The sequence below is a fragment of the Bombina bombina genome, chromosome 1 (genome assembly GCF_027579735.1).
Source record: "Bombina bombina isolate aBomBom1 chromosome 1, aBomBom1.pri, whole genome shotgun sequence".
NCBI classification, from domain to species: domain Eukaryota; kingdom Metazoa; phylum Chordata; class Amphibia; order Anura; family Bombinatoridae; genus Bombina; species Bombina bombina.
In genome coordinates this window covers 302527355-302554253 of record NC_069499.1, presented here as the reverse complement: position 1 = coordinate 302554253, position 26899 = coordinate 302527355, and the positions used below count along the sequence as shown (strand labels likewise).

At 40.5% G+C, this 26899-nt stretch overlaps 1 protein-coding gene across 2 annotated transcripts in view; it reads right to left on the bottom strand.

Annotated features, from left to right (window-relative positions):
- The window catches only part of HSPBAP1 (HSPB1 associated protein 1), a 485172-nt gene that overhangs the window by 183667 nt on the left and 274606 nt on the right, over positions 1-26899 (bottom strand). For both annotated transcript variants that reach the window (XM_053698076.1, XM_053698077.1), the window contains exon 4: positions 8359-8495. In XM_053698076.1, coding sequence (XP_053554051.1) covers positions 8359-8495 — 137 coding nt within the window. The remainder of the gene's footprint in view (positions 1-8358; positions 8496-26899) is intronic.

Below are 26899 nucleotides of genomic sequence, written 5' to 3'. Positions count from 1 at the left end.
TCACCCATGTGTTCAGTTAGAAACCAGTAGTGCATTGCTGCTCCTTTAACAAATGATACCAAGAGAATAAAACAGATTAGATAATAGAAGTAATTTAGAAAGTTGTTTAAAATTGTATTCTCTATCTTAATCATGAAATAACATTTTTGGGCTTCCTGTCCCTTTAACTCTCATGAGATTTCATTGTAAACTTCCTTAAGCTGAATAGGAAAATAAGATGAGAGTGCACGTAAGCTCGCTCCTTCCGCTGTCCCGGGACAGACATACTAATTTGCTGCTTAGAAGTCCTTTACAATGGGATGTGGCTACTGAGAAACTTTTGAGGTAAAATATCTTTCTTTTTTACAGAGAGATGTTCAGGTGATATTTTCTATTCAGATTTTTACAGCTATACTGCATCACTTTCAAGTGTTTAAACATTTGGGTATTATGGCCCTTTAAAGCTAGCTGTGCCATACCTAATCCAGATGCATTTTACAATGGACTATCTAGATATAGGTTCACTATTCTCAAAATGTATTGGTGAGTTCCCATATTATATCCCATATATATTGGTTGGCTCAAATCATTCACATTTTCATGGTTGGGATGGAGGGGGTACTAAAAGCGACAATAAAATTATTTATTAAAATAATTCCACTGCTTTAACTACTCACTGGCTCTTTTTTTTCATCAAGTCTGTTAGTTGCTGGCTATTTGTTTTAGATTATGTTCCTTGAACCTCCAATAGCTACAGCACTTTTATGATTATTGCTCTTTAGGGTTTACTTTTGGCCATTAAGACTCTCTTATTAGGCCAGTAGCTCATTCAGGTCCAAAAGACAAAGTACTTCAGGATTCCTGTAATGTGACTCAGACTGCTCTAATACTGTACTGTAAAGAGTTAATAATTTATATCACTTGTGAAGGCTACATGAATATGCGATACCAAAGAAAAAAAATAAAATGTGCATATAGCGAATCTCTAGAACTAGAACCTATTTGAGTTGTGAGGGATGTTTTAGATTTTCCTGTTAAGTATTATTTGTAATTGAAAACAGAATATTTAATAATGGAGTAATTCAATTAAACTGCACTTCACAATAAAATATGCTGGCTGTTTATTAATAAAACATACCCCAGGGTTTTTTTCATAACTTTTTTCATAAGAGAGCTTCTGTAAAGGAATAATTACAGTGAAAGGCATTGCATGTAACTATTAGTTATTTAATTTCCATAGCTCTATAGAAGAGTCAGCTGTACTGACGCTTATAGCATTTGTATTACTTTATTCAATTATGATGTGCGCTACGCACACACACAGTGCAACCTTAAAGGGACACTGAACACAATTTTTTTCTTTAATGATTCAGATAGAGCATGCAATTTTAAGCAACTTTCTAATTTACTCCTATTATCAATTTATCTTCGTTCTCCTGGTATCTTTTTTGGTTCAGGACCCTGGATAGCACTTGCTGATTGGTGGCTACATTTAGCCACCAATCAGAAAGCAGTACCCAAGTGCTGAACCAAAGATGAGCCCGCTCCTAAGTGTAGATTCCTGCTTTTTCAAATAAAGATACCAAGAGAACGAAGAAAAATTAATAATAGGAGTAAATTAGAAAATTGTTTAAAATTGCCTGCTCTTTCTAAATCATGAAATAAAAAATTTGAGTTCAGTATCCATTTAAGAACTATATACAGGTAGCCCTCAGTTTACGCCGGGGTTAGGTTCCAGAAGGAATGGTTGTAAATCGAAACCGTTGTAAATTGAAACCCAGTTTATAATGTAAGTCATTGGGAAGTGAGGGAGTTAGGTTCCAGGTCCCTCTCAAAATTGTCATAAGTAACACCTAATACATTATTTTTAAAGCTTTGAAATTAAGACTTTAAATGCTAAACAGCATTATAAACCTAATAAAATAATCACACAACATAGAATAACATAATTTATGTAAGAACTTACCTGATAAATTCATTTCTTTCATATTAGCAAGAGTCCATGAGCTAGTAACGTATGGGATATACATTCCTACCAGGAGGGGCAAAGTTTCCCAAACCTCAAAATGCCTATAAATACACCCCTCACCACACCCACAAATCAGTTTAACGAATAGCCAAGAAGTGGGGTGATAAGAAAAAAGTGCAAAGCATAAAAAATAAGGAATTGGAATAATTGTGCTTTATACAAAAAAATCATAACCACCACAAAAAAGGGTGGGCCTCATGGACTCTTGCTAATATGAAAGAAATGAATTTATCAGGTAAGTTCTTACATAAATTATGTTTTCTTTCATGTAATTAGCAAGAGTCCATGAGCTAGTGACGTATGGGATAATGAATACCCAAGATGTGGATCTTCCACGCAAGAGTCACTAGAGAGGGAGGGATAAAATAAAGACAGCCAATTCCGCTGAAAAATAATCCACACCCAAAACAAAGTCTTAATCTTATAATGAAAAAAAATGAAATTATAAGCAGAAGAATCAAACTGAAACAGCTGCCTGAAGTACTTTTCTACCAAAGACTGCTTCTGAGGAAGAAAACACATCAAAATGGTAGAATTTAGTAAAAGTATGCAAAGAAGACCAAGTTGCTGCTTTGCAAATCTGATCAACCGAAGCTTCATTCCTAAATGCCCAGGAAGTAGAGACTGACCTAGTCGAATGAGCTGTAATCCTTTGAGGCGGAGTTCTACCCGACTGAACATAAGCATGATGAATCAGAGACTTTAACGACGATGCCAAAGAAATGGCAAAAGCCTTCTGACCTTTCCTAGAACCAGAAAAGATAACAAACAGACTAGAAGTCTTTTGGAAATCTTTAGTAGCTTCAACATATTTCAAAGCTCTAACTACATCCAAAGAATGCAACGATCTTTCCTTGGAGTTCTTAGGATTAGGACACAATGAAGGAACTACAATTTCTCTACTAATGTTGTTAGAATTCACAACCTTAGGTAAAAATTTAAATGAAGTTCGCAAAACCGCCTTATCCTGATGAAAATTCAGAAAAGGAGACTCACAAGAAAGAGCAGATAATTCAGAAACTCTTCTAGCAGAAGAGATGGCCAAAAGAAACAAAACTTTCCAAGAAAGTAATTTAATATCCAGCGAATGCATAGGTTCAAAATGAGTAGCTTGAAGAGCCCCCAGAACCAAATTCAAACTCCAAGGAGGAGAGATTGACTTAATGACAGGTTTTATATGAACCAAAGCCTGTACAAAACAATGAATATCAGGAAGATTAGCAATCTTTCTGTGAAAAAGAACAGAAAGAGCAGAGATTTGTCCTTTCAAGGAACTTGCAGACAAACCTTTATCCAAACCATCCTGAAGAAACTGTAAAATTCTAGGAATTCTAAAAGAATGCCGGGAAAAATGATGAGAAGAACACCAAGAAATGTAAGTCTTCCAGACTCGATAATATATCTTCCTAGATACAGATTTGCGAGCCTGTAACATAGTATTAATTACGGAGTCAGAGAAACCTCTATGACTGAGAATCAAGCGTTCAATCTCCATACCTTCAAATTTAAGGATTTGAGATCCTGATGGAAAAAAGGACCTTGCGATAGAAGGTCTGGTCTTAACGGAAGAGTCCACGGTTGGCAAGTAGCCATCCGGACAAGATCCGCATACCAAAACCTGTGAGGCCATGCTGGAGCCACCAGCAGAACAGACGAACGCTCCTTTAGAATCTTGGAAATCACTTTTGGAAGAAGAACTAGAGGCGGAAAGATATAGGCAGGATGATACTTCCAAGGAAGTGACAATGCATCCACTGCTTCCGCCTGAGGATCCCTGGATCTGGACAGATACCTGGGAAGCTTCTTGTTTATATGAGAAGCCATCAGATCTATTTCTGGAAGTCCCCACATTTGAACAATCTGAAGAAATACCTTCAGATGTAACGTCTGGCGACTGAGATAATCCGCTTCCCAATTGTCTATACCTGGGATATGAACCGCAGAAATTAGACAGGAGCTGGATTCCGCCCAAACAAGTATTCGAGATACTTCTTTCATAGCCAGAGGACTGTGAGTCCCTCCTTGATGATTGACATATGCCATGGTTGTGACATTGTCCGTCTGAAAACAAATGAATGACTCTCTCTTTAGAAGAGACCACGACTGAAGAGCTCTGAAAATCGCACGGAGTTCCAAAATGTTGATTGGTAATCTCGCCTCCTGAGATTCCCAAACCCCTTGTGCTGTCAGAGACCCCCATACAGCTCCCCAACCTGTCAGACTTGCATCTGTTGAGATCACAGTCCAGGTCGGAAGAACAAAAGAAGCCCCCTGAACTAAAGATGGTGGTCTGTCCACCACGTCAGAGAGTGTCGTACAATCGGTTTTAAAGATATTAATTGCGATATCTTTGTATAATCCCTGCACCACTGGTTCAGCATACAGAGCTGAAGAGGTCGCATGTGAAAACGAGCAAAGGGGATCGCGTCCGATGCAGCAGTCATAAGACCTAGAATTTCCATGCATAAGGCTACCGAAGGGAATGATTGAGACTGAAGGTTTCGACAAGCTGAAACCAATTTCAGACGTCTTTTGTCCATCAGCGACAGAGTCATGGACACTGAATCTATCTGGAAACCTAAAAAGGCTACCCTTGTCTGAGTTATCAACGAACTCTTTGGTAAATTGATCCTCCAACCATGTTCTCGAAGAAACGATACAAGTTGATTCGTATGAGATTCTGCTAAAAGTGAAGACTGAGCAAGTACCAAGATATTGTCCAAATAAGGAAATACCACAATACCCTGTTCTCTGATTACAGATAGAAGGGCACCGAGAACCTTTGTAAAAATCCTTGGAGCTGTTGCTAGGCCAAACGGCAGAGCCACAAACTGGTAATGCTTGTCTAGGAAAGAGAATCTCAGAAACTGATAGTGATCTGGATGGATCGGAATATGCAGATATGCATCTTGTAAATCTATTGTGGACATATAATGCCCTTGCTGAACAAAAGGCAGAATAGTCCTTATAGTTACCATTTTGAATGTTGGTATCTTTACATAACGATTCAATATTTTTAAATCCAGAACTGGTCTGAAGGAATTCTCCTTCTTTGGTACAATGAAGAGATTTGAGTAAAACCCCAGCCCCTGTTCCAGAACTGGAACTGGCACAATTACTCCAGCCAACTCTAGATCTGAAACACATTTCAGAAAAGCTTGAGCCTTCACTGGATTTATTGGGACACGGGAAAGAAAACATTTTCTTGCAGGAGGCCTTATCTTGAAGCCTATTCTGTACCCTTGAGAAACAATGTTCTGAATCCAAAGATTGTGAATCGAATTGATCCAAATTTTTTTGAAAAAATGTAATCTGCCCCCTACCAGCTGGGCTGGAATGAGGGCCGCACCTTCATGTGGACTTGGGAGCTGGCTTTGGCTTTCTAAAGGGCTTGGATTTATTCCAGACTGGAGATGGTTTCCAAACTGATACTGTTCCTGTAGGATCAGGCTTTCGTTCCTTATTCAGATGAAAGGAACGAAAACGATTAGCGGACCTAAATTTACCTTTAGATTTTTTATCCTGTGGTAAAAAAGTTCCTTTCCCCCCAGTAACAGTTGAAATAATAGAATCCAACTGTGAACCAAACAATTTATTACCCTGGAAAGAAAGGGAAAGCAAAGTTGACTTAGAAGACATATCAGCATTCCAAGTATTAAGCCATAAAGCTCTTCTAGCTAAAATAGCTAAAGACATATACCGGACATCAACCCTAATGATATCAAAGATGGCATCACAAATAAAGTTATTAGCATGTTGAAGAAGATTAGCAATGCTATGAGTATTATGATCTGTTACTTGTTGTGCTAAAGCTTCTAACCAGAAAGTTGAAGCTGCAGCAACATCCGCCAAAGATATAGCAGGTCTAAGAAGATTACCTGAACATAAGTAAGCTTTTCTTAGAAAGGATTCAATTTTCCTATCTAAAGGATCCTTAAAGGAAGTACTATCTGCCGTAGGAATAGTAGTATGTTTAGCAAGAGTAGAGATAGCCCCATCAACTTTAGGGATTTTGTCCCAAAACTCTAATCTGTCAGATGGCACAGGATATAATTGCTTAAACCGTTTAGAAGGAGTAAATAAATTACCCAAATTATTCCATTCCCTGGAGATTACTTCAGAAATAGCATCAGGGACGGGAAAAACCTCCGGAATAACTACAGGGGGTTTAAAAAACGTATTCAAACGTTTAGATTTAGTATCAAGAGGACCAGACTCCTCTATTTCTAATGCAATCAAGACTTCTTTAAGTAAAGAACGAATAAATTCCATTTTAAATAAATAAGAAGATTTATCAGTATCAATTTCTGAAACAGAACCTTCTGAACCAGAAAAATCAGTATCAGAAACAGAATCAGAATGATGATGTTTGTTTAAAAAGTCATCTGAAACATGAGAAGTTTTAAAAGACCTTTTACGTTTACTGGAAGGAGGAATAACAGACATAGCCTTCTTAATAGATTTAGAAACAAAATCTCTTATGTTAACAGGAACACCCTGAATATTAGATGTTGATGGAACAGCGACAGGTAATGGAACATTACTAAAGGAAATATTATCTGCATTAGAAAGTTTGTCATGACATTCATCACAAACAACAGCCGGAGAAACAGTTTCCACAAGTTTACAACAAATACACTTAACTTTGGTAGATCCAGCATCAGGCAGTGATTTTCCAGAAGTAGCTTCTGATTCAGGGTCAATCTGAGAAATCTTGCAATATGTAATAGAAAAAACAACATATAAAGCAAAATTATCAAATTCCTTATATGACAGTTTCAGGAATGGGAAAAAATGCCAATGAACAAGCTTCTAGCAACCAGAAGCAAATAAACAATGAGACTTAAATAATGTGGAGACAATAATGACGCCCATATTTTTTAGCGCCAAAAAAGACGCCCACATTATTTGGCGCCTAAATGCTTTTTGGCGCCAAAAATGACGCCACATCCGGTAACGCCGACACTTTTGGCGTAAAAAACGTAAAAAAAATGACGCAACTTCCGGTGACAAGTATGACGCCGGAAATGACACAGAAAATTTTTGCGCCAAAAAAGTCCGCGCCAAGAATGACGCAATAAAATGAAGCATTTTCAGCCCCCGCGAGCCTAACAGCCCACAGGAAAAAAAGTCAAATTTTAAGGTAAGAAAAAATTGGTTTATTCATATGCATTATCCCAAATATGAAACTGACTGTCTGAAATAAGGAATGTTGAACATCCTGAATCAAGGCAAATAAATGTTTAAACACATATATTTAGAACTTTATAAAAAAGTGCCCAACCATAGCTTAGAGTGTCACAAAATAAGACTTACTTACCCCAGGACACTCGTCTACATGTAGTAGAAAGCCAAACCAGTACTGAAACGAGAATCAGTAGAGGTAATGGTATATATAAGAGTATATCGTCGATCTGAAAAGGGAGGTAAGAGATGAATCTCTACGACCAATAACAGAGAACCTATGAAATAGACCCCGTAGAAGGAGATTTGAATTCAAATAGGCAATACTCTTCACATCCCTCTGACATTCACTGCGCACTGAGAGGAAAACCGGGCTCCAGCCTGCTGTGAAGCGCATATCAACAAAGAATCTAGCACAAACTTCACCACCTCCATGGGAGACAAAGTTTGTAAAACTGATTTGTGGGTGTGGTGAGGGGTGTATTTATAGGCATTTTGAGGTTTGGGAAACTTTGCCCCTCCTGGTAGGAATGTATATCCCATATATCCCATTTATATCCCATAAGTCACTAGCTCATGGACTCTTGCTAATTACATGAAAGAAATATAATTAAACTAACAATATATAATTAAACTAACAAAAAAAAAAAAAATGAACAAAAACATTTGCTAAACAGCATTATAAACCTAATAAAATAATCACACAACACAGACTTCACTTGCATTTTTCTGCAAACAGTTCTTTCTATGCATTCCAATCTGGACTGATTTATAGACAGGAAGACAGGAAGATCTTGTTCTTTTGAAATCTGCTCGATAGCTCAGGTCTGGTTAAACTGATTAATTTCAGCTTGCTTGGCTTTGCTGCAACACAAATGGACAGCTCCACCTACTGACTATTTTAATAAATGCACTGCTTCTCAATGCTTTTCAATAGCAGTCACATGACTGGAAAAAAGGTTGTTATTCTGAAACTGTGTAAATTGAACCGTTGTAAACCGAGGGCCACCTGTACTCAGTTTTAATTATTTGTACAAATATAAATGGTGTTCATTCAGGTAATATACTGTATATACTGTATAGTGATGTACAATATGTTGTAGCTTTATACATTAAATAATAATAATGGCAACATCTCTATTCAAAGTGACATTAGTTTTCAGTACCTCCCTTCCACTTGCAGTACCAGATTGCAGCCATACGTGTCTAGGTGGCAAGGAGTGTTGGCACCTGTGCTGCCAATCCAAATGGTGCTTTCTTGGCCATCGCGCCCAGGAAAGCCAAAGTCTGCCCATACTATATCCTGCAGAAATGCAAAGAGAAACATTATTGTTAATTAACAGTAACAGACTTAAAAGGATAGGAAAGTCCAAATTAAACTTGCATGATTCAGATAGAGCATGTAATTTTAAGCCACTTTTAAATTCACTTCTATTTTCAAATGTGCTTCGTTCTCTTAGTATCCCTTGTTAAAAAATTAATATGCACATATCATACACTAGTGGGAGAAGAGCTGCTGCTAATTGGTGCCTGCACACATTTGTCTCTTGTGATTGGATAACTAGATGTGTTCAGCTTCCTGTCAGTAGTGCAATGCTGTCCCTTTAGCAATGGATAACAAGAGAATGAAGTAAATTCAGAAGTAATTTGCAAATTTGTTTAAAATTGTATGTTAAAAGAAAATATTGTGGTCTATTATCCCTTTAACACATCATCTTCTTTGAATAAAAACGCCAATAAAATGACTTACATTTACTGAAATATTGACCCAAAAAACAAAAATGTTCAAAGCAATTATCATTCTATAACCAAGTTTGCTGCATTATCCAGACTGCTCGGGACTGATAAAGGTTTTGATTTAGAACAATTTGGATTTCAGAATATTTGTTTACTTGCATCTGGAGAGGGGATGGGGCCAAGTGTAAACAATAATATCTTATGTCATTAAGGCAATATTTATATGTTATATTACCACTTATACATGCAACCTAGAGGTAGTTTTATAGCATTTTTATTTGAATAAATAGTACCCTAACCAGAAAGGTAATTGTTGTTTTATTAAATAAATAAATAAATAAATAAATAAAGACTAGAATTTACATTTTAGAACAGAACAAACAACCCTAAGACACAGGCAAAGAAGACTGACTTCCTGGCGGTGAAATTATTTTATTAATAAAAAAGTCTGGAATAATTTTGTATTTTGGAATTCAGGATTTGTACCTGTATATTTAAGTGACAATTGCAAGTACAGTATAAATGATATATGTTACATTCAAAACTAACCAATGTGACCTATGACATGACTGCTATTGTTTCAATTCGAGGAATGCTATGCAAAAGTCTGAAAAAAAATAACTGTATTTTAAAAGTCAGCCTAAAAAATGACTGAAAATGAAAAAAAAAAATACTTTAAATAAAAACTGTGAAAGACCTGTGATGAAAATAAAACACTGCTTATTTTTTTCTTCAAGTGCTGCTTGGAATTTCATTGCCTTTTGGATAAAAACCGAACAGCATGTTTTCCCTGTATGTGTTTTGAAAATACAATGCAGATTAAAGCAAAAAGGCTTTACAATATGTGGCATGTCTTTTTAAATAAACCCCTTGGTCTCACAAACCAATCATAGAGACTAATTAAAGGAACAGTCTACACTGTCAAAATGCATTCAGATAAGAGGCGGCCTTCAAGGGATAAAAAATTAGCATATGAGCTTACCTAGGTTTAGCTTTTAACTAAGGATACCAAGAGAACAATGCAAAATTTATGATAAAGTAAATTTGAAAGTCGTCTAAAATGACATGAATTATCTGAATCATGAAAGTTTATTTTAGACTAGACCGTCCCTTTAAAGTATGAATAACTTGATCATCCAATGATGTTAACAAGGTACACATATTACAGTGTTAAAGCCAGCCTCCTTCTATTGTTGTGGTCCAATGAGTGCAGTTTGTTAAGATAATTACTACTAAAGGACTGTGATAAGTAAATTCAATCAATCAGATATCAATTCACAGACACCTTTCTCAAATAAACATTTTCATAAAATGTGTCCACGCTGTGTCTGATTTGTAACCGTGGGCAGCCAAATTAGTGGAAAACAGGATGTATAAGAGGAAAAAAGGTCCCCCTTTATAAGGGCTTATCTGTGCAAATGTCAGCCTAAGGACAAATACAGTGATCACTAAGATACATTCTAGCTACTGTATAAGGAACAAATCTACTAAGAGAACATTAGAAAAAAGCAGAGGGGATATTCTGCCAACTGCTAAGCCCTTTAAGGGGTTAAGGTTCTTATGTGGGGTTTGAGAAGTCACTGGTGATCCTGAGAGATTTGCTATTATTACAGAATCCAGCAAACATCCTGTACAAGCCACATAATGGGTAATGCGGCAACCTCCATCTCTGCAATCACATCTCCCCTACTTATTTTAATTACAAAGTGCACGGCTGGAATGGATGCTAATAATATAATGGACTAATAACTACATTAAAGTAGCACTGGCGGACATTAGAGATTAGAATTGCAACTGTACAGAGGACAATAGCAAACAATCTAGTACAAAATGGGATATTATCCAAAAATTGAGTAGGTTTACAAAATACTTAGTTTTGTAAATCTTTAATGGTCTAAAAGTCCTAAAAACAGGCAATTATCAAAGTGGTCATCAATGCTATTCAGAGTAACATTGGCAACAGTGTGGAGCAATAAAATTCCTTTATAAAAAGTGAAAATGAAGAGGTTTACTGGTAAATTGCTGGTGCAAAAATGGCAATCAAAACAGTGGCAAACTAATAATTTTGGTACAATTGTGATGTGAAAATGATGGAGAAAACAGGGTTAACACGTTTGGTTGCCAATACATTGCACCCCTGGTGGCAAACCAAGGGTTAACAAAAAACACCTGAAACAATCATGTTAACTCCTTTGATGCCAGAGAAACTGGGCTATTATGAGTGAAGCGTGGTTTTCAATGTGCTGTTTTGACGCTCGCTTTACCATGGCAGACATTTTAATAGGAGGTCAAACGTAGAAGGAAGAAACAATGCTTGCTAAGATCTTACAAATACACTGTCATGCTTTATTAAGCAACACCATGTTTAGGGTTGCCACCTCAGCCATGTTTACCTGGACACTTATGAGTTACACATGCTGCAGTGTGTGCAGGGAGGAACATGTATTGTGTTTCTGGACAGCACTATTCATATTCCCCCCTGCACACCCTGCAGCATGTGTAACTTATATGTGTTCTGTATTTTAAGGGACAGGTGGCAACCCTAACCATGTTTACTGGCAAAAAAAATACTTTGGGACCAGGGCCGGCCTTAGGGTATGGCGACCGCCTTGTGCCTCGCAGTTAGGGGGCCCCCGCCACGCCGGTGCAATAAAAAAAAAAATGGCTCCATTTAAAAAAAAAAAAAATTTGCGCAATGTCTGAGGACAATTCCCTCCGTCACGACCCACTTGATGAGTCAGTCAGTGGAGGAGCTGCTAGCTGTGATGGTCGGTGGGAGGAGGTGGTATTGTGAGCAGCAGAGCACGCGCAGCAGAGAGAGTGGGCGTCGCACTCGCAGGCGTAGCAGGCATCAGAGAGAGAGAGTGGGAGCTGAGTGTGGGAGCTGAGTGTGGGACCGACCAAGGAGTAGTCGGGGCCAGGGCTGGCTGTGCATATTCATGAATCATTGGTATGGTAAGCAGAGCTAAGAAACTTTTCTTATTTTCCCTCCTAGGCTGTACACTCCTTTACAGACCACAGTCAGTCCTGTCCAAGACTCCACGTGTGTGTAAATTTCAAGTTCCTTTTGAGACCTTTCCAAGTTATATACACTGACTGTCACAAACACAATAGCATTGTAGTCTTGCAGTATATGAGCTACTGGCAGTGGTCCATGGGGGCATCATTTTATTGCAGGGGTCTGGGGACAATTGAAGGGGGCTGGGGCATCATTTTATTGCAGGGGGATTCATTTTATTGCTGGGGACATCATTTTATTGCTGGCATAATTTTATTGATGGGGGGCTGGGGGCATATTTTTATTACAGGGAGACTGGGCATCATTTTATTGCTGGGGCATCATTTATTGCAGTGGGGCAGGGGGCATCATTTATAGCAATGGGGCTGGGGGCATCATTTATTGCAATGGGGCTGGGGCATCATTTTATTGCAGGGGGGCTGGGGGGCTTCATTTTATGCTGGGGGCATCATTTATTGCTGGGGCAGGGGGCATAATTTTATTGCAGGGAGGCTGGGGGGCTTCATTTTATTGCTGGGGGCATAATTTTATTGCAGGGGCAGGGGGCATCATTTTATTGCAGGGGAGCTGGAGCATAATTTTATTGCTGGGGGCATCATTTTATTACAGGGGGACTGGGCATCATTTTATTGCAGGGGGGCTTCATTTTTTTGCTGGGGCATCATTTATTGCAGTGGGGCTGGGGGCATGATTTTATTGCAGGGGTCCTGGGGGCTTAATTTTATTGCTGGGGGCATCATTGCAGGGGGGCTGGGGGCATCATATTTTTGTTGGGGGCATCATTTTATTGCAGGGGGGCTGTGTGTGTGGGCTGTGTGTGTATGGGCTGTCTGTGTGTGTGTGTGTGTGTGTCTGTGGGCTGTCTATGTGTGGGGGCTCTGTGTGTGTGGGCTGTGTGTACACCTGTGTATGTATATATCTGTGTATGTGTCTGAGTGTGTGGATGTATGTGTATATAAGTATCTCTGTGTGTGTATTATATCTGTGTGTTTGAGTGGTACTGTGCATTGCCCCATTTCTTTTAAGTACTGTTCCTAATTGGCAGCATAATTCTTTATATACATAAACAGTTGTTCTAATAGTACAAATGGTATATTGCAATATATACAATGTTATAGTGCTCCACATTAGTGGATTTATGTTTTTTTTATATGTAAAATTTTGTGCATTACCTTAAATGATTTTTCTCCCATTTTTTTTTTTCATTTTAAAAGCTGTGGGGGCGGGGTTGGAAGTGGGGATTGTGCGCGTTGGGAGGAGATTGGGTGGGGTTGGAGGCTGGGAGAAAGGAGGCCCCATTTTGTCATTCTGCCTTGGGCCCCGCAATGGCTAGGGCCGGCCCTGTTTGGGACATATAGCAGCTATGTATCTTTATTTTTTTAAGATGTATAATTTCTTTTACTGAAGAGAACACTTATTTGCATTTGTACATACATTTATAAACAACAAAACAGAAAATATTCAAATTTCTAAGGAAACATATTACAAATGCAACAAAATCGAAGCATAAATATTATATGACCAGTTTTCTAAAATCATAAGGTAATTTTCGTACAGGTGAATAAATGTGGAGATTGAGACGCTTTGTTTAAGCGCTAGCTGATGAATATGCTAAATTAGTGTAGTTTAAAATAGTTTAAGAAGTCCATAAAATACTGGTTATGAAAGCACAGATGCAAAATTTCAGAAAAAGATGAGAAAAGAGAGACAAAAACAGAATTTAAACTTACTGATTTATTGCAATTTGCGATGATGAGTCCATAGCTGTCCATAACCACCAAGGCCTCGATCTGATATAAATTGTCGCCCTCAAAAGCCGGCGACGCCAAATTTTGCGTGGGTTTGGTATCCTATATACGGCGTAACTTAGAAGTTACGCGCATATATTTATGCCTTCGCCTGTTGTATTTTGACCCATAGACTGACATACAAAACACGCGCAGTTTGGTATCCAATATACGGCGTAAGGACTTACGCGCGCAGATTTCAGAAAATCTACTCCATTCTCATCTCGCCACAAATTGAAGGCACAGCAACCCTTGCACTGACTTAGAAACCAACGTAACTCTCTGAAGGCCTAACAAGTGCATGCTTAACAACATACATATCAGCAGCTTGATCACAAATAGTTAACCTCTTCAAAGCATTTACTATTCCTGCCCCTGCAAGTTTGTCAAACCAATCACAAAGGGGTCATCATGGGGCACAAGGGGTCATCATGGGGCACAAGGGGTCATCATGGGGCAAAAGGGGTCATCATGGGACACAAGGGGTGCTGGAAGCCCTACAATCCCCTGTTGTTCTGTCTACACATGCTGATTCTATAGTTGCTGCTGAGGTCCATGGTGATGGTGCTGCCCCTGCTGCAGCTGGTCATCGAATTACATACTGCAGATTTCCACTGCATGTAAGTGAAACTACTACATCCCCCCCCATTCCCTTAACCACCCTAATTACTGAAAATATATCCTTAGTTCAATTCATGTTTTGGTCACTATGATTTATTGACTATCATTTCGAGGAATGAAAATGGATGTTTATACCTTATGTTCACACCTTCTGTAAAAACATTATTATTTAGATATATATACCCATGTGCAGGGATAGGCAAGGTGTCCTTCACTAAAAGTCTTTACCTTAGAAAATGTCCGCCACAGCCTTGGCTCGTGCCTATCCCTGCACATGGGTCAATTTCTATTTGATGTGAGAAACCTTGATTTACATCTTAAAAGTGAATATCACTATATGTACCCTTCATACACAACTATGTGATGTGGTTTAGAGAACATGAATATGTCATAAACATGATGATATTACCTTTTCTGGGCCATTTCCACACAGGCCTTATTATATCTTTCCAAAAGCCTCACATGGATGTGGATGACAATTATATGGTAAATAATAGAGGACAAGATTTAGGATGAAATATAACAATATTTTTTTTTTTTTAGGCTTCTTAGATGAGGGGGCTGAGGTGCCTGGAGTGGCTCTCCTGCCTCTCCTGGGTTGTGTGGATTTAGAGGATTCTGCAGGAGTGCTGGCCACAGATGAGAGGCTGGAGGCAGTGTCCTGCTGGTGTGTGAAATGCTCCACCAACACACCCAACAGTTGGTTTTGTTCCCGCCATCTGTTGTCAGTCTGCATCTGCATATCCGAAATAACTCTCAGCATCTGAGATTGGTTCTGGACGATACCACTTAAAGATGCTGCCATGTCCCGTTGCAGCTCAATGGAACGCTGTAGTAAAGTCTGTTGGCTCCTGTAAAACCTTAGTTGGTCTCTCTGCATTCTCTCGCAGGTTAATGTGAGCCTCTCGCAGGTTGATGTTTGCCTCCTCTGGAGGGCAATGTATTTGTCGCCCAGGGCAGAAGTCAGAGGATCTAAAGGCTCTTCACCAGCAGGGATTTTAGGCGCAGGTTCACCTTTAGCTGCTGTTGCATCTGGAACAATGTCAGCTGTTGCTTCAGGAGGAACAATGATGGCTGGTGCCTCAAGAGGAACAATGATGGCTGGTTCCTCAGGAGGAACAATGATGGCTGGTGTCTCAGGAGGAACAATGATGGCTGGTGCCTCAGGAGGAACTACCACAGCTATATGCTCCTCTTCATATGCTGGAGCTCTTCCAAGGGAAGCGGATGGTGGAGCTCTCCGGGTGGACTAGTAGTCCCATTGACGACTGATGTGCGACCACTCAGCCTGACCAGTTTGTATGTCCTGGTGGTAAAAGTCCTGACTGGCCTGATATTGTGAGGGGGGTAAAGACATCTACCCTTTGGGGATGCCTTGGCGGCCTCACATAACCAAAAGAAATGTGCACATTGTGATTTGTAATATGAGGGATTTGAATATGCAAAGTATACATGTATGTGTTTCATACAATAGTTCTGTGTACATGTCAGTGATGGAGAAAATGTGTTCTTTAAGTGTTGCTATGGTCACACAATTTCCTTTAGCCTGATGTAGGCACATAACGTGCTTTCTTGAGCTAAAAGTATTGCGATGGCTATAGTGTCCATTTACTGAAAACTCTACATGTGGCTTGTGGCCTGTGTTACTCCGAGACATGTTAGTATTTAACTATTCCACCTCATATCCTGAATTTCAATGTGTTAAGTAGCATTAAATGGACATTAAACCCATTTTGATTATTTCATGATTCAGCTACAGCATGCAATTTTAAAAAACTTTGTAATTTACTTCCGTTAGCTAATTTGCTTCATTCTCTTGATATTTTTAGCTGAAAAGCATATCTAGGCTCAGAAGCTGCTGATTGGTGGCTGCACATCAATGCCTCATGTGATTGGTTCACCCATGTGCATTGATATTTAATAAACAAAGAATAACAAAATAATGAATCAAATTAGATAATAGAAGTAAATTGGGATGTTGTTTAAAACTGTATTCTCTATCTGAATAATGACATAAAAAGCTTTGGTTTAATGTCCCTTTAATGTGAAATCTAATTGTAGATCTTTTTGTTAGTAGGCCAAATACCATGCTCCTCATTGTGTGCATGAATGTGTGACATTAAAGGATGTTATATCTCAAATACATATAATACTGGTGTGTGGGATGTTACTCACCAGCATGCTGTGCTGATGTTGCAGTCCCTGAGTAACGAGCCCCTGGAAGTTCACGGACTGCTGTGACGCTCAGGGACCTCCGAATGATCTCCTGCCACTCATTATATTCCGCCTCCTGGGGAGGACCACCGCCTGTTCCCCTCTGGTGCATGGCTTCTTGGCCCATTTTCTCCTTGACCCGCCTCTTGCAGTCATTCCACCTTTCCTTGAGCCCATCCACATTCCTCCTCTGCTGGGCCACGCTATTGACTGCCTCCTCGACCCTCAGCCATGCATCTTTACGCCTTTGGGCAACTCCTTTGCCCATCTCTTGGCCGAAGAGATCAGTGTGGTTCTCCATGACGGCCTGGACTGGCGCAAGGTTTTTGGCAAAAGTGAAGTTGGGGCACCTCATGCGCTCCTCGTCCTGGGCTGCCTGGCTCCCTCCCTGGGATGTCCCTGGTGTGGGTTCCTCCCTATCCTCTCCCTCCTCCCCCCTTCTATCCCCATGTGCACCCTCTATCCCTCTTCTGAGTGTGCCTGGCCCATCCTCCCTTCTAGCTCTCCCTCTCCCCACTCCACTCACTCCCTGACGGGGACCCTGCTGCTCCTCCTGTCCATAATCCTCTCCCTGCAACCCCCCTTCCCTCCTCCCCCCCGCCCTAGCTCTCCCTGCCATCCTCAAACTACACCCACTCACACTCACTCCCACTTCAATCACACACAAACACTCAGCCTATCACATAAATAAAATGTGTGAGGTGTTAGAAAAAAAAAATGTATATGTGTGTATGCAAAATGTGTGCAATATGTAAAAAAAAAAGTGTTAGTAAATGTACAGGCTTAACAATCCAAAAATCCGACCTAACTAACTTAATGAAATGCTCCTCTCTCACTACTCTTACCACTAATCTCTACTCACTGTAGTGTGCTGTAGCTCCAAGAACCAACCAAACACAATAAAGAAAATAGCCGCTGCGAATGGGTTTATGTATGAATTTTGAATGGCGTAATTACGTGTCGCATCTTTTAGAACTGGCCGTTGTTTTTTACGATTCGTAGGCTAATTTGCATAAAACTACACTTTATTGAGACTTTACATGAACAAAATACTGGCGTAAGTACTTGCGACGACTAAAATGTGTATTGTGTATTTGCGCACATTTTAGTTGATCGCCGGTTTATGCTACTTATGCCAGTTTAGCATCTGACGGCGCAGTATATTGGATAGGTCGAGTTGCGAGGTGAAATTACGGGCGGCGCGGGTTCTCTCGCTTGCGCCGAAAACTGCGACCTATATCGGATCGCGCCCCAGGAGGAGGTCAAGAACCCTCCAAAAAGCGGGAGTTACAGCCTGATAACGATATGGTTACAGCCTGGTAAAGATATGGAGGTGGGGGTGTCCAAAACCCCCGTTACCCAAGGGAGCTCCCTTCCAGCAATCACCCCACCTCTTGTCCTTCCTATGGGCTACCAATCCCCAAAAGAGCGGAGCTCTGGGGCAAAGGGCCCGTGGAGCAAAGGGATATTCACATATTGCCAAGTTCAAAAATAGGTTTCCAATGTCGGCCCCAGAACATGTGCCCCCCCACAAGTCACAGTTACAGAGGGGCCCCCGGACTCTCCCATGAAAGGCATCTGCTGCTGGAGAGAAGGCAGGGTAACTGGGGCTGCTGCAGCCCAAGGTTGGGGACAGGGGCAGACCACCCCTCATTCCTGGGGTTCACAGGTCGGGGCTGTAGTCTCACTCGCCCCCCCTGGAAAATCCTCCTGGACAGGGAAAGGGCAGTGATTAGTTGCCAGCTCCACTGCTAGATGGACCCCAGCTACTATACCAGGCCTGTCCCTCCCTGGCTCTGGGATGCATAATAGGGGTGGGCAGAGGCCAGCGGCGTCCTGCCCCGCTGCCAGCTCCTCCCCTGGGTTGACACAGGGGACCACCTCAGCCTTCTGAAGGACCACAAGGACAAACTCCAGCCCTACAGTATCCACCGCTTCTCCAGTATAACCCAGTGGTGGTGGTGGAGGTCAGCGACCAATCTCCTTCTCAGAGCTCAGCTCCGGCCCTTCTGCTGTGGGGATGTCAGGGGCACCACTCTTGGTCGCCTCCACAGCCACAGGAACCCCAATTCTGCATCAGGGTCCTCCACCTCCCAGAGACTCTGGGAACTCTGGGAAACGGGGCAACCCAGACACCAGGGCAAAAGCCTTCCACAAATTCCCAGGGCACCCGCCTCCCAAAAGACAGACTCCCCCCAAGTTGCAGGTTCCATAGTTGGTGGGGAGGAGGCTGGCCTGCGTTCCTCTCTGAAAGTAACAGAGGCTTCTGTTACATCTCCACCACTGATATAGCTTTGAGTTAGCCGGATGGTTCAGCCCCAAACTCCCTTCCATTTTTGTGGTTGGCCACTGCCACCGGGGGTTAAGGATGCTGACATCTTTTCCATGGAATCACGCCAAGCTGCTGTGGAGAGGGATCAGCCATCTCCTCTCCCTGAAGTAGGTTCGGCTGCTGGAGAGAGAGACTGGCTGTCTCCTCTCCCGGGAAGGGTTTCTGTTGTGGGGAGAGTGATCGGCTACCTCCTCTCTCAGGAAGGGGTGCTGTTGCTGGGGAGAGAGGTCGGCTACCTCCACTCCTTGGGAATGGCTCTGCCGCTGGGGAGAGAGACCGGCTGTCTGCTCTCCCTGGAAGGGGTTCTGTCGCTGGGGAGGGAGGTTGGCTACCTCCTCTCCCTTGTTTCCCAGGGCTGCTGCTTGTTCTGGGCAGAGGCCAGCGGTGCTCTGCCCTGTTTCCATCTCTTCAGCTGGAGGCTCACCGGTCTGTCCCTCCTCGGAGGAAAAGTCAATTAGATCCACAATCTCTGGGTCTGGGGAGAGAGATCTACTACCACCTTTCCCTGGGACTCCAGAGATATCACAGGTGTAGGGCAGAAGTCTGAGGCTCTCTTCCCTGTTGCCAGCACTTCTGCTGCAGGCTGAGGGAACTGCTAACCGCATGAGGCAGTTAGCAGTTCTTATCAAGGGTCAGTAGGGTATTTTCTAAAAAAGTGGAAAAAAACAAAACAAAACGCTCCTTCTGAAGTGAAAAGCTAAAAAAGCTGCTAAAGGGTCCCAGGGATCAAGGGTTAAACTGTCCATGAGTCTCTAGTGTTAATTGGCCAACGTTAAACACATAGTAAAAGTTGCAGGGCTGTTGAACCTTCAGCTATGTGGTACCTGTTAAAGATAGTACCAGGGTTTTCTGAAAACCCGCCCAGAGCCGTCAAATGGAAAAACCTGTTTATTTGGTCTTCCTTCTTGGACCAAATAACAGTCCAGGGCTATAATACGTTAGTCACTTATACCACTTTGTAGGATTCTGATAGCCCCTCCAAATGATTTTAAAGTGCTAAGCCATAACAAATAAAAAGAGGATGCTTTATTTTCTTGTATTAAGTACATTTATTACCTCAAGAACATTTTTTTTAAATAAAAAAAAAAAAAAAAAAAAGCTGGCATTTCAAAATGTTTAATACCATATAACCAGATACATACGACATCTGGTAAAATGTTCATGTAACTCTCCAATAGGAACTTTTTTTTTCTTTTAATTATGGTAACATCAGATAAGTAGACTGACTTTCAGAATTTTTAATACAACCAAGTAACCAACATATACGGTACCATAGTCCATATGGTACATTGTCTGATAAAATCTTTATGAACTTTCAAAGCCTTTAAATTCCAACTCGTCATCACTTTTGAAAAATGCAAGCATATCTTCATCTGTACTGGTACTGGAAATTTCACTTTCAGCATCATTGTCATCATCATCTTCTCTTTCATTTTCATTAGAGACAGATAAAACCTCAACTAAGCGTGTGTTCAACAGTTCGTTTTTCACTGTCTGCCCATGGGGTGCTATTCCACAGCATTTAAAAGCATGACTTATGCTTTCTTTGTTGAGACTGACTGCAGCATGAGCCACAAAGTCCACTATGTGTTTTCTGCAATAACCTTTGTGTACTCCTTCTCGCCATTGGCAAACCAATCTTCCCACATCTAATGGCTGTAGATAGGATGTTGTTTTTGGAGGGATAGGTTTGACAACTGTATTCTTACGCTGAAATGCCTCCAACAACTCCGTCTTCTTGTGTGCTGAGCATTCAGCCATGAACAATACAGATTTCTCTATGCTGAATAATCGAGATGCTTGCTGTCCAAACACATTTTGAATCCACAAAAGCATAAGTTCATATGTCATTGATCCCTTATTAAATACCGTTAGGTAAATATTTTTTGATACCTTAAGTTTCGGAACATTTTTTAATTGTGTGATTTGTGCCTTTTCTCCTAGAGTTTTATTGTCTGCTTGACCTATGTGTGTAACCTTTCCCACAGATAGCTGGTTATGTTTCATAAAGTTTGATATCTACTTATCAGAGCACTTAAATTCCGCTGTTTCTATACCATGCTCTTGTGCAATTACAAAAGCCTGTTAGCATAAACGGCATCAATTAACAATCAATTTATTTGCACATTGTTCCCTAACCCACTGTAATAGTACAGTTTCCAAATATGCATGTTGTGGTCCTTGACCACGACCAACAGATCTGTAACTCTTCTTGTCTAGGATATTTGTCAGTTCAGATTTCCTTTGGCACCATTCCCGTAAAAGTTTTCTATCAATACCCAATTCTCTTGAGGCTGCAGATAAATTACCAGAAAATTATTTTACTCTTTTAACAGAATCTAGCTTGTCAATGATCATATATGACTTTTGCAGATGTTTTAGTACCGGTATGTTCATTTCGAGTTTTGACTCAATTTTGGGGTGTAGGTACTTTTACTGTCTTAAAAGTCTGGGCAGGGCAGAGCAGATTAAACATATATGGTATTTTTATTAAAGATAATACCTGTTTTTCACCCCACCTAGGATCAATGCTACAGTATGTTTTAATTGTTTTGACTCAAGCTACGGTAAGTTACAACTCCAAGCAAAGCTATATTTTTATTGAAACATTGGTGCCACCTGCAGGGGATTGGCTGAAGGAATTTGATTGACCTAGAGCACAGCAATACAGTGAAGATCCCGCAAGATAACACGGATTGGAAGCTTGGCCCTGACCGGATGGAGGCTATGGAGCTCGAGTACCGTACTGTAAGAGACATGCCGTGGCAGGGACAAGTTGCATTTTTCAGGGTTGCGACATAGACACAGTACGGTAGGTGCCGTTATGCACTTTAGATATCACAGGGCATATGTATACAGTACCGTAATATGTTGTCAGTATATGACCGGGTTATAATAAAATATATTTAATAATTATTCTTTAAAATTAACCCTCAATAAAATGCATATACAAAACAATTAAAATTAATGTAAATTCCTAAATTCTTTATATTAGTTAAAATTTATAGACACATTGAATTATATTTATAGGAACCAGATTATGAATCAAACTATACTATACGTAAACTGTTACAATATTCTTTACAAAGCAAACCAAATATACCTTTAGAATTAACCTTATTCACAATTGAATTGCATTACATCACCACAATGAAATATCACAGTACGGGTCACTAACTTCCAGACCAGTACAACTGAACTACTTAGCCTAAAATTTATCCTATATAACTAATTTAAAACATCAGGAATTATATATATTATTTGTGCAAACAAACAATTCCTATGCCAATTTATCTGAGCTGAAATAAATTCTTAATTATCTACAATTAAGACAAACAGGCCCATTTATCAAGCTCCGTACGGAGCTTGAAGGGCCGTGTTTCTGGCGAGTCTTCAGACTCGCCAGAAACACAAGTTATGAAGCAGCGGTCTATAGACCGCTGCTTCATAACCCTGTCCGCCTGCTCTGAGCAGGCGGACAGGAATCACCGGAAATCAACCCGATCGAATACGATCGGGTTGATTGACAGCTCCCTGCTGGCGGCCGATTGGCCGCGAGTCAGCAGGGGGCGGCGTTGCACCAGCAGCTCTTGTGAGCTGCTGGTGCAATGTTAAATGTGGAGAGCGTATTGCTCTCCGCATTTAGCGAGGTCTTGCGGACCTGATCCGCAGTGTCGGATCAGGTCCGCAAGCCCTTTGATAAATGGACCCCAAATTCTAAATATATATATATATATATATATATATATATATATATATATATATATATATATATATATATATATATTTGCAAAGATAAATTACTTAGCATTAATGTTTAATTTTAAACCACACAGGACTATGGATCTAACTTAAAATACAAATTGTGCCCTTTTAAAATGACTAACTGCAATGAAGCTGTAGCAATGATGAATGTATTTGCTTTAAAATATCAAAATTATATACTTAACAATTTCTTATACTTTACAAGGTCACCAGTTTGAGAATGCAGTTAATATCCAAATATGTTTATCGTCATATGTTTAGAGGAATTATGCACATTTGTAAGAGAATTAATCTTGATAGTCTCTTATCCACAAAGAGTGTCCCAATTTATTTGTCTTACATAAAATTGTGTTCGCACACTGATCCTTCTATAAGCAAAGATGTCAGCAAGCAGGATTGCAAAAGTAGTTACCAACCAAAAATATTTCCACCAAGATCCCTTCCCTCTCTGTGCAGGGAGTTTTTGTCTGAGACAAGACTCCTCCTCATTTCTTAATTATTCGATAGATTTGGAGACGCACTTTTCTCTGATTGGTTACTGGGAAATTTCATTTTCAACAGCCAAATGCCTTTTGACTGTAATACTGGATTAAGGCCATCGGGGGCAGCAGACAGAGACAGTTTCATTCAAATATGGCTGCAGTTCAATTATCCAATCTATAAAATGTCTATCAAATACACTATTTTCTTTATATCAATAAACCTGTCTGGTCATATTTTTAATATACATGGATCATATTTTGTCATTTTTCATGATTATTTTTTTTTTTTATTTATTATTTTTCTGATTTCAAATTACACAGTAAACAGTACAGTAGTGCTTTACATGCAATAATCAATACAGTGCCCTTCTCGGGCTTTCATTTCTACATTTAACTAACAATAACAAACATATGCTCCATAAAGATGTTAACCATTCTATTCTTTTCTATGACCTGTAATTCGCTAATTATTCTGTCCCTGAAAGTAAGGGCAGGTGAATATAGCTTAAAGTTTCCTATTACCCATCTGGTATTAGATTAACATTTTTTCAAATACCCAGGCGGGGAGGCACCCCATCCCTTAAGCGGTCAGTGATGACTTCGGTTTGTATGGGTTCCCCTAGTGGTTCTTGTGAGATCTGTGGTGAGTGTAGTGATTCTTCCCATAAGAATCTAGCGTCATGGATAAATGTTGATTTATTGCGTTTAATATAACCGTACTCCTCTAAATTCAGGAGCTCTGTCATCCTATCTAGCCACATAGTCTTTGTGGGGGTTTCCGGTGTTTTCCATGCCCGTGCTATTAGGGATCTTACACCATTCAGTCCTGTCTGTAGCAAAAAGGACTTCAGTTTACAAGAAGTTTTGGGGAGGTCATTAAGTAATGCGGCTGTCATAGATATGTGTAATTCATTGCCTAAAAGTAACTGGAAATGTGCTTCTACCTCTCTCCATAGTGGTTGTACCTTGGGGCAAAGCCACCACATATGTACTAAGCTCCCTGCCTCTCCGCACCCCCTCATTCGTGATGAGTAAGGATATATTGTGTTTAATCTCGTTGGTGTAAGGTACCATCGTGTCAGGATTTTATAGTTCATTTCTAGTATCTGTGGTGAGGTTGAGGATTTCTTAGTAGTCGTGAATATTCTATGCCAGTCAATCTCAACCAGACCGGTCCTGATGTCCCCTGCCCATTTGGTTGTGTATAGCGGTAGTTGGGTTTTGTGGTGTGCAGTTAACAGTTTGCGTGATATAGAGAGGGAATGTCGTACTAGATTACCGCTGTCGCATAAGTTTTCAAAGGGGGTGAGTGGCCTCAATAAGTCTTGTTTAAACTGTGTGGTTTGTATAAAATGATGCAGTTGAGCATATTTTAGCCACTTTGCATAGGTCCCATCTGCTACTTCCGTGAGCCTATTCCTTTCCCTGAGTTTGCCTCCTTCAGTAAAATGGCATAGGGGCACTGTGTATCCCCATTCTGTTAACCTCTTAAAGCCCCTATCTAGGCCTCCGACCATTTCTACATTAAGTACTATTGGGAATAAGGGTGATCTACTAGAGGTAATATGGGGGTTGGACGCAATGATTTTGTCCCAATTCTTAAAAAAATGTTTGTGTGAATCTAGGAGTTGGCATTGTTGGGGTCTCAGGTTACTTGGAACCCAGCACAAAGCTTGCACATGTGGAACCTTTAGGATGTGCGAGTCTAGGGAAACCCAGGCTTTGCCATTGTGTGCTCCATGCCAATCCAGCACTCTTTGAAGAGTAGCTGCGTTATAGTATTCCTCGATTTTTGGGAGTCCCAACCCCCCCAGATCTAATGATCTGTAGAGGGTATTCCTGTTAACTCTGGGCTTACATGTACCCCAGATATAGGAGTTCATTTTGCTCTGTAGCCTTTGTAAATACCAGTTGGGGAGGTGCAATGGGAGGGCCTGTAGTATGTACAATATTCTTGGTAAAGTGGTCATTTTTATGGATTGGATTCGTCCCCACCATGAGAGTGGTTTTGTCTCCCACTCTGTCAGGTCTCTTAGTGTGTTACGTAGTAGAGTCTAATAGTTTTTATTAAAAAGGGTGGAGTAAGTGGGGGAAATATGAATACCCAAATATTTAATGGAGTCAGTCTGTAGTCGTAGGGGGCTTAGTGATGAAAGACCGCGGAATGTCGTCTCCGGGAGGGAAATGTTTAAGATTTCGGATTAAGTCTTATTGACTAAGAAATTAGAAAGTCTGCCGAATTTATCTATTTCACTCATTACTGCCGGAATTGAGGATGTAGGGGACGAGACTGAAAACAGAACGTCGTCTGCATACATGGCAATTTTATAGTCGTTGGGTCCTATTTGAATACCTCTAATGTTCTCATTCCCACGGACATGGGAAGCGAAGACCTCCATTGTCAGGATGAACAATATAGGAGACAGTGGGCAACCCTGGCGTGTACCATTTTGAATTGAAAAAGGGTCAGATAGCATGCCATTAGCTTTCACTCTAGCACTGGGGTGGGAATATAAACTGAAAATACGTGAAATCATGTTATTGCCGAACCCGAAGGAGCATAAGGTTTCTTTAAGGAACCGCCAGCTCGTTCTATCGAACGCTTTTTCAGCATCCGTTGTTATATATACTGATTCAATTTGATGGCATTTGGCATATTCCATTAGGGAGATAGCCCTAATTGTGTTGTCACGGGCTTCCCTCTGTGGTATGAAGCCTACTTGGTCGACATGTATTAATTCACTCAGGATGGTGTTGATGCGGTTTGAGAGAATTTTGCTGAAAATTTTGATATCTGAATTTAACAAGGATATGGGGCGATAACTACCGGGTTCCTCTTGTGGTTTATCAGGTTTAAGGATAACAGAGATGTGCGCCTGTAGCATGTCCGTGGAAAATTTACCTGTGTCATCTATACTTTGAAATAAGGCTAAGAGGTGGGGTGTTAGCAGGTGTCTAAATGTCTTGTAATATTGGTTTGTAAAACCGTCTGGGCCTGGGCTTTTACCATTAGGGAGATGGGAAATTACTTTCTGAAGTTCCTGCATGGTAATTGGTCTTTCTAGGTCCGATTTCTGGTCCTGGGATAGTTGTGGTAATCCTGCTCCCTCTATATAGTCATGTATGTCTGTAGGCTGAGTCCCTAAGTCTGGGGTTTCAAGATTGTAAAGGTTTTTATAGAAACTACTGAATTGGTTTGCGATTCCTTTACTATCATAAATCAATGTGCCATCGGCTGATTTGATTTTATATATATGATTTAGCCCCCTTTTAGTTTTTAAGGCTCTCGCTAACAAAGGACCCACTCTATTGCCCTCATAGAAGAAGGATTTCCTCAATGCAAGGGCCCATCTCTGTGCTTCCTTTAGTAATATGTTATTGATCTCTTTCCTAGTGGCTGTGAGGAGGGTTAGTAATTCAGAGTTTTTGGGTGAGTTTTTATGTTGTAATTCTAATCGTCGCAATTTATCATTTAGTTCCTGCATTGTGGAGTTATATATTTTCTTCATTTGGGCCCTTATTTTAATGCATTCCCCCCTTATCACTGCTTCATGTGCCTCCCAGGTCAGAAGAGGAGAGGACTCTGGTAAGCTATTAAATTGGAAATATTCAGATATAGAGGTCGTTAAAGACTGGGTTGTTGGGGGGTGATGTAACATATGGTCTTCTAACCGCCATGAATATGGTTGGATTGGGGAGTCCGGCCAATTTAAGTCAAGTGAAATCAGGGAGTGGTCTGACCAAGATGTC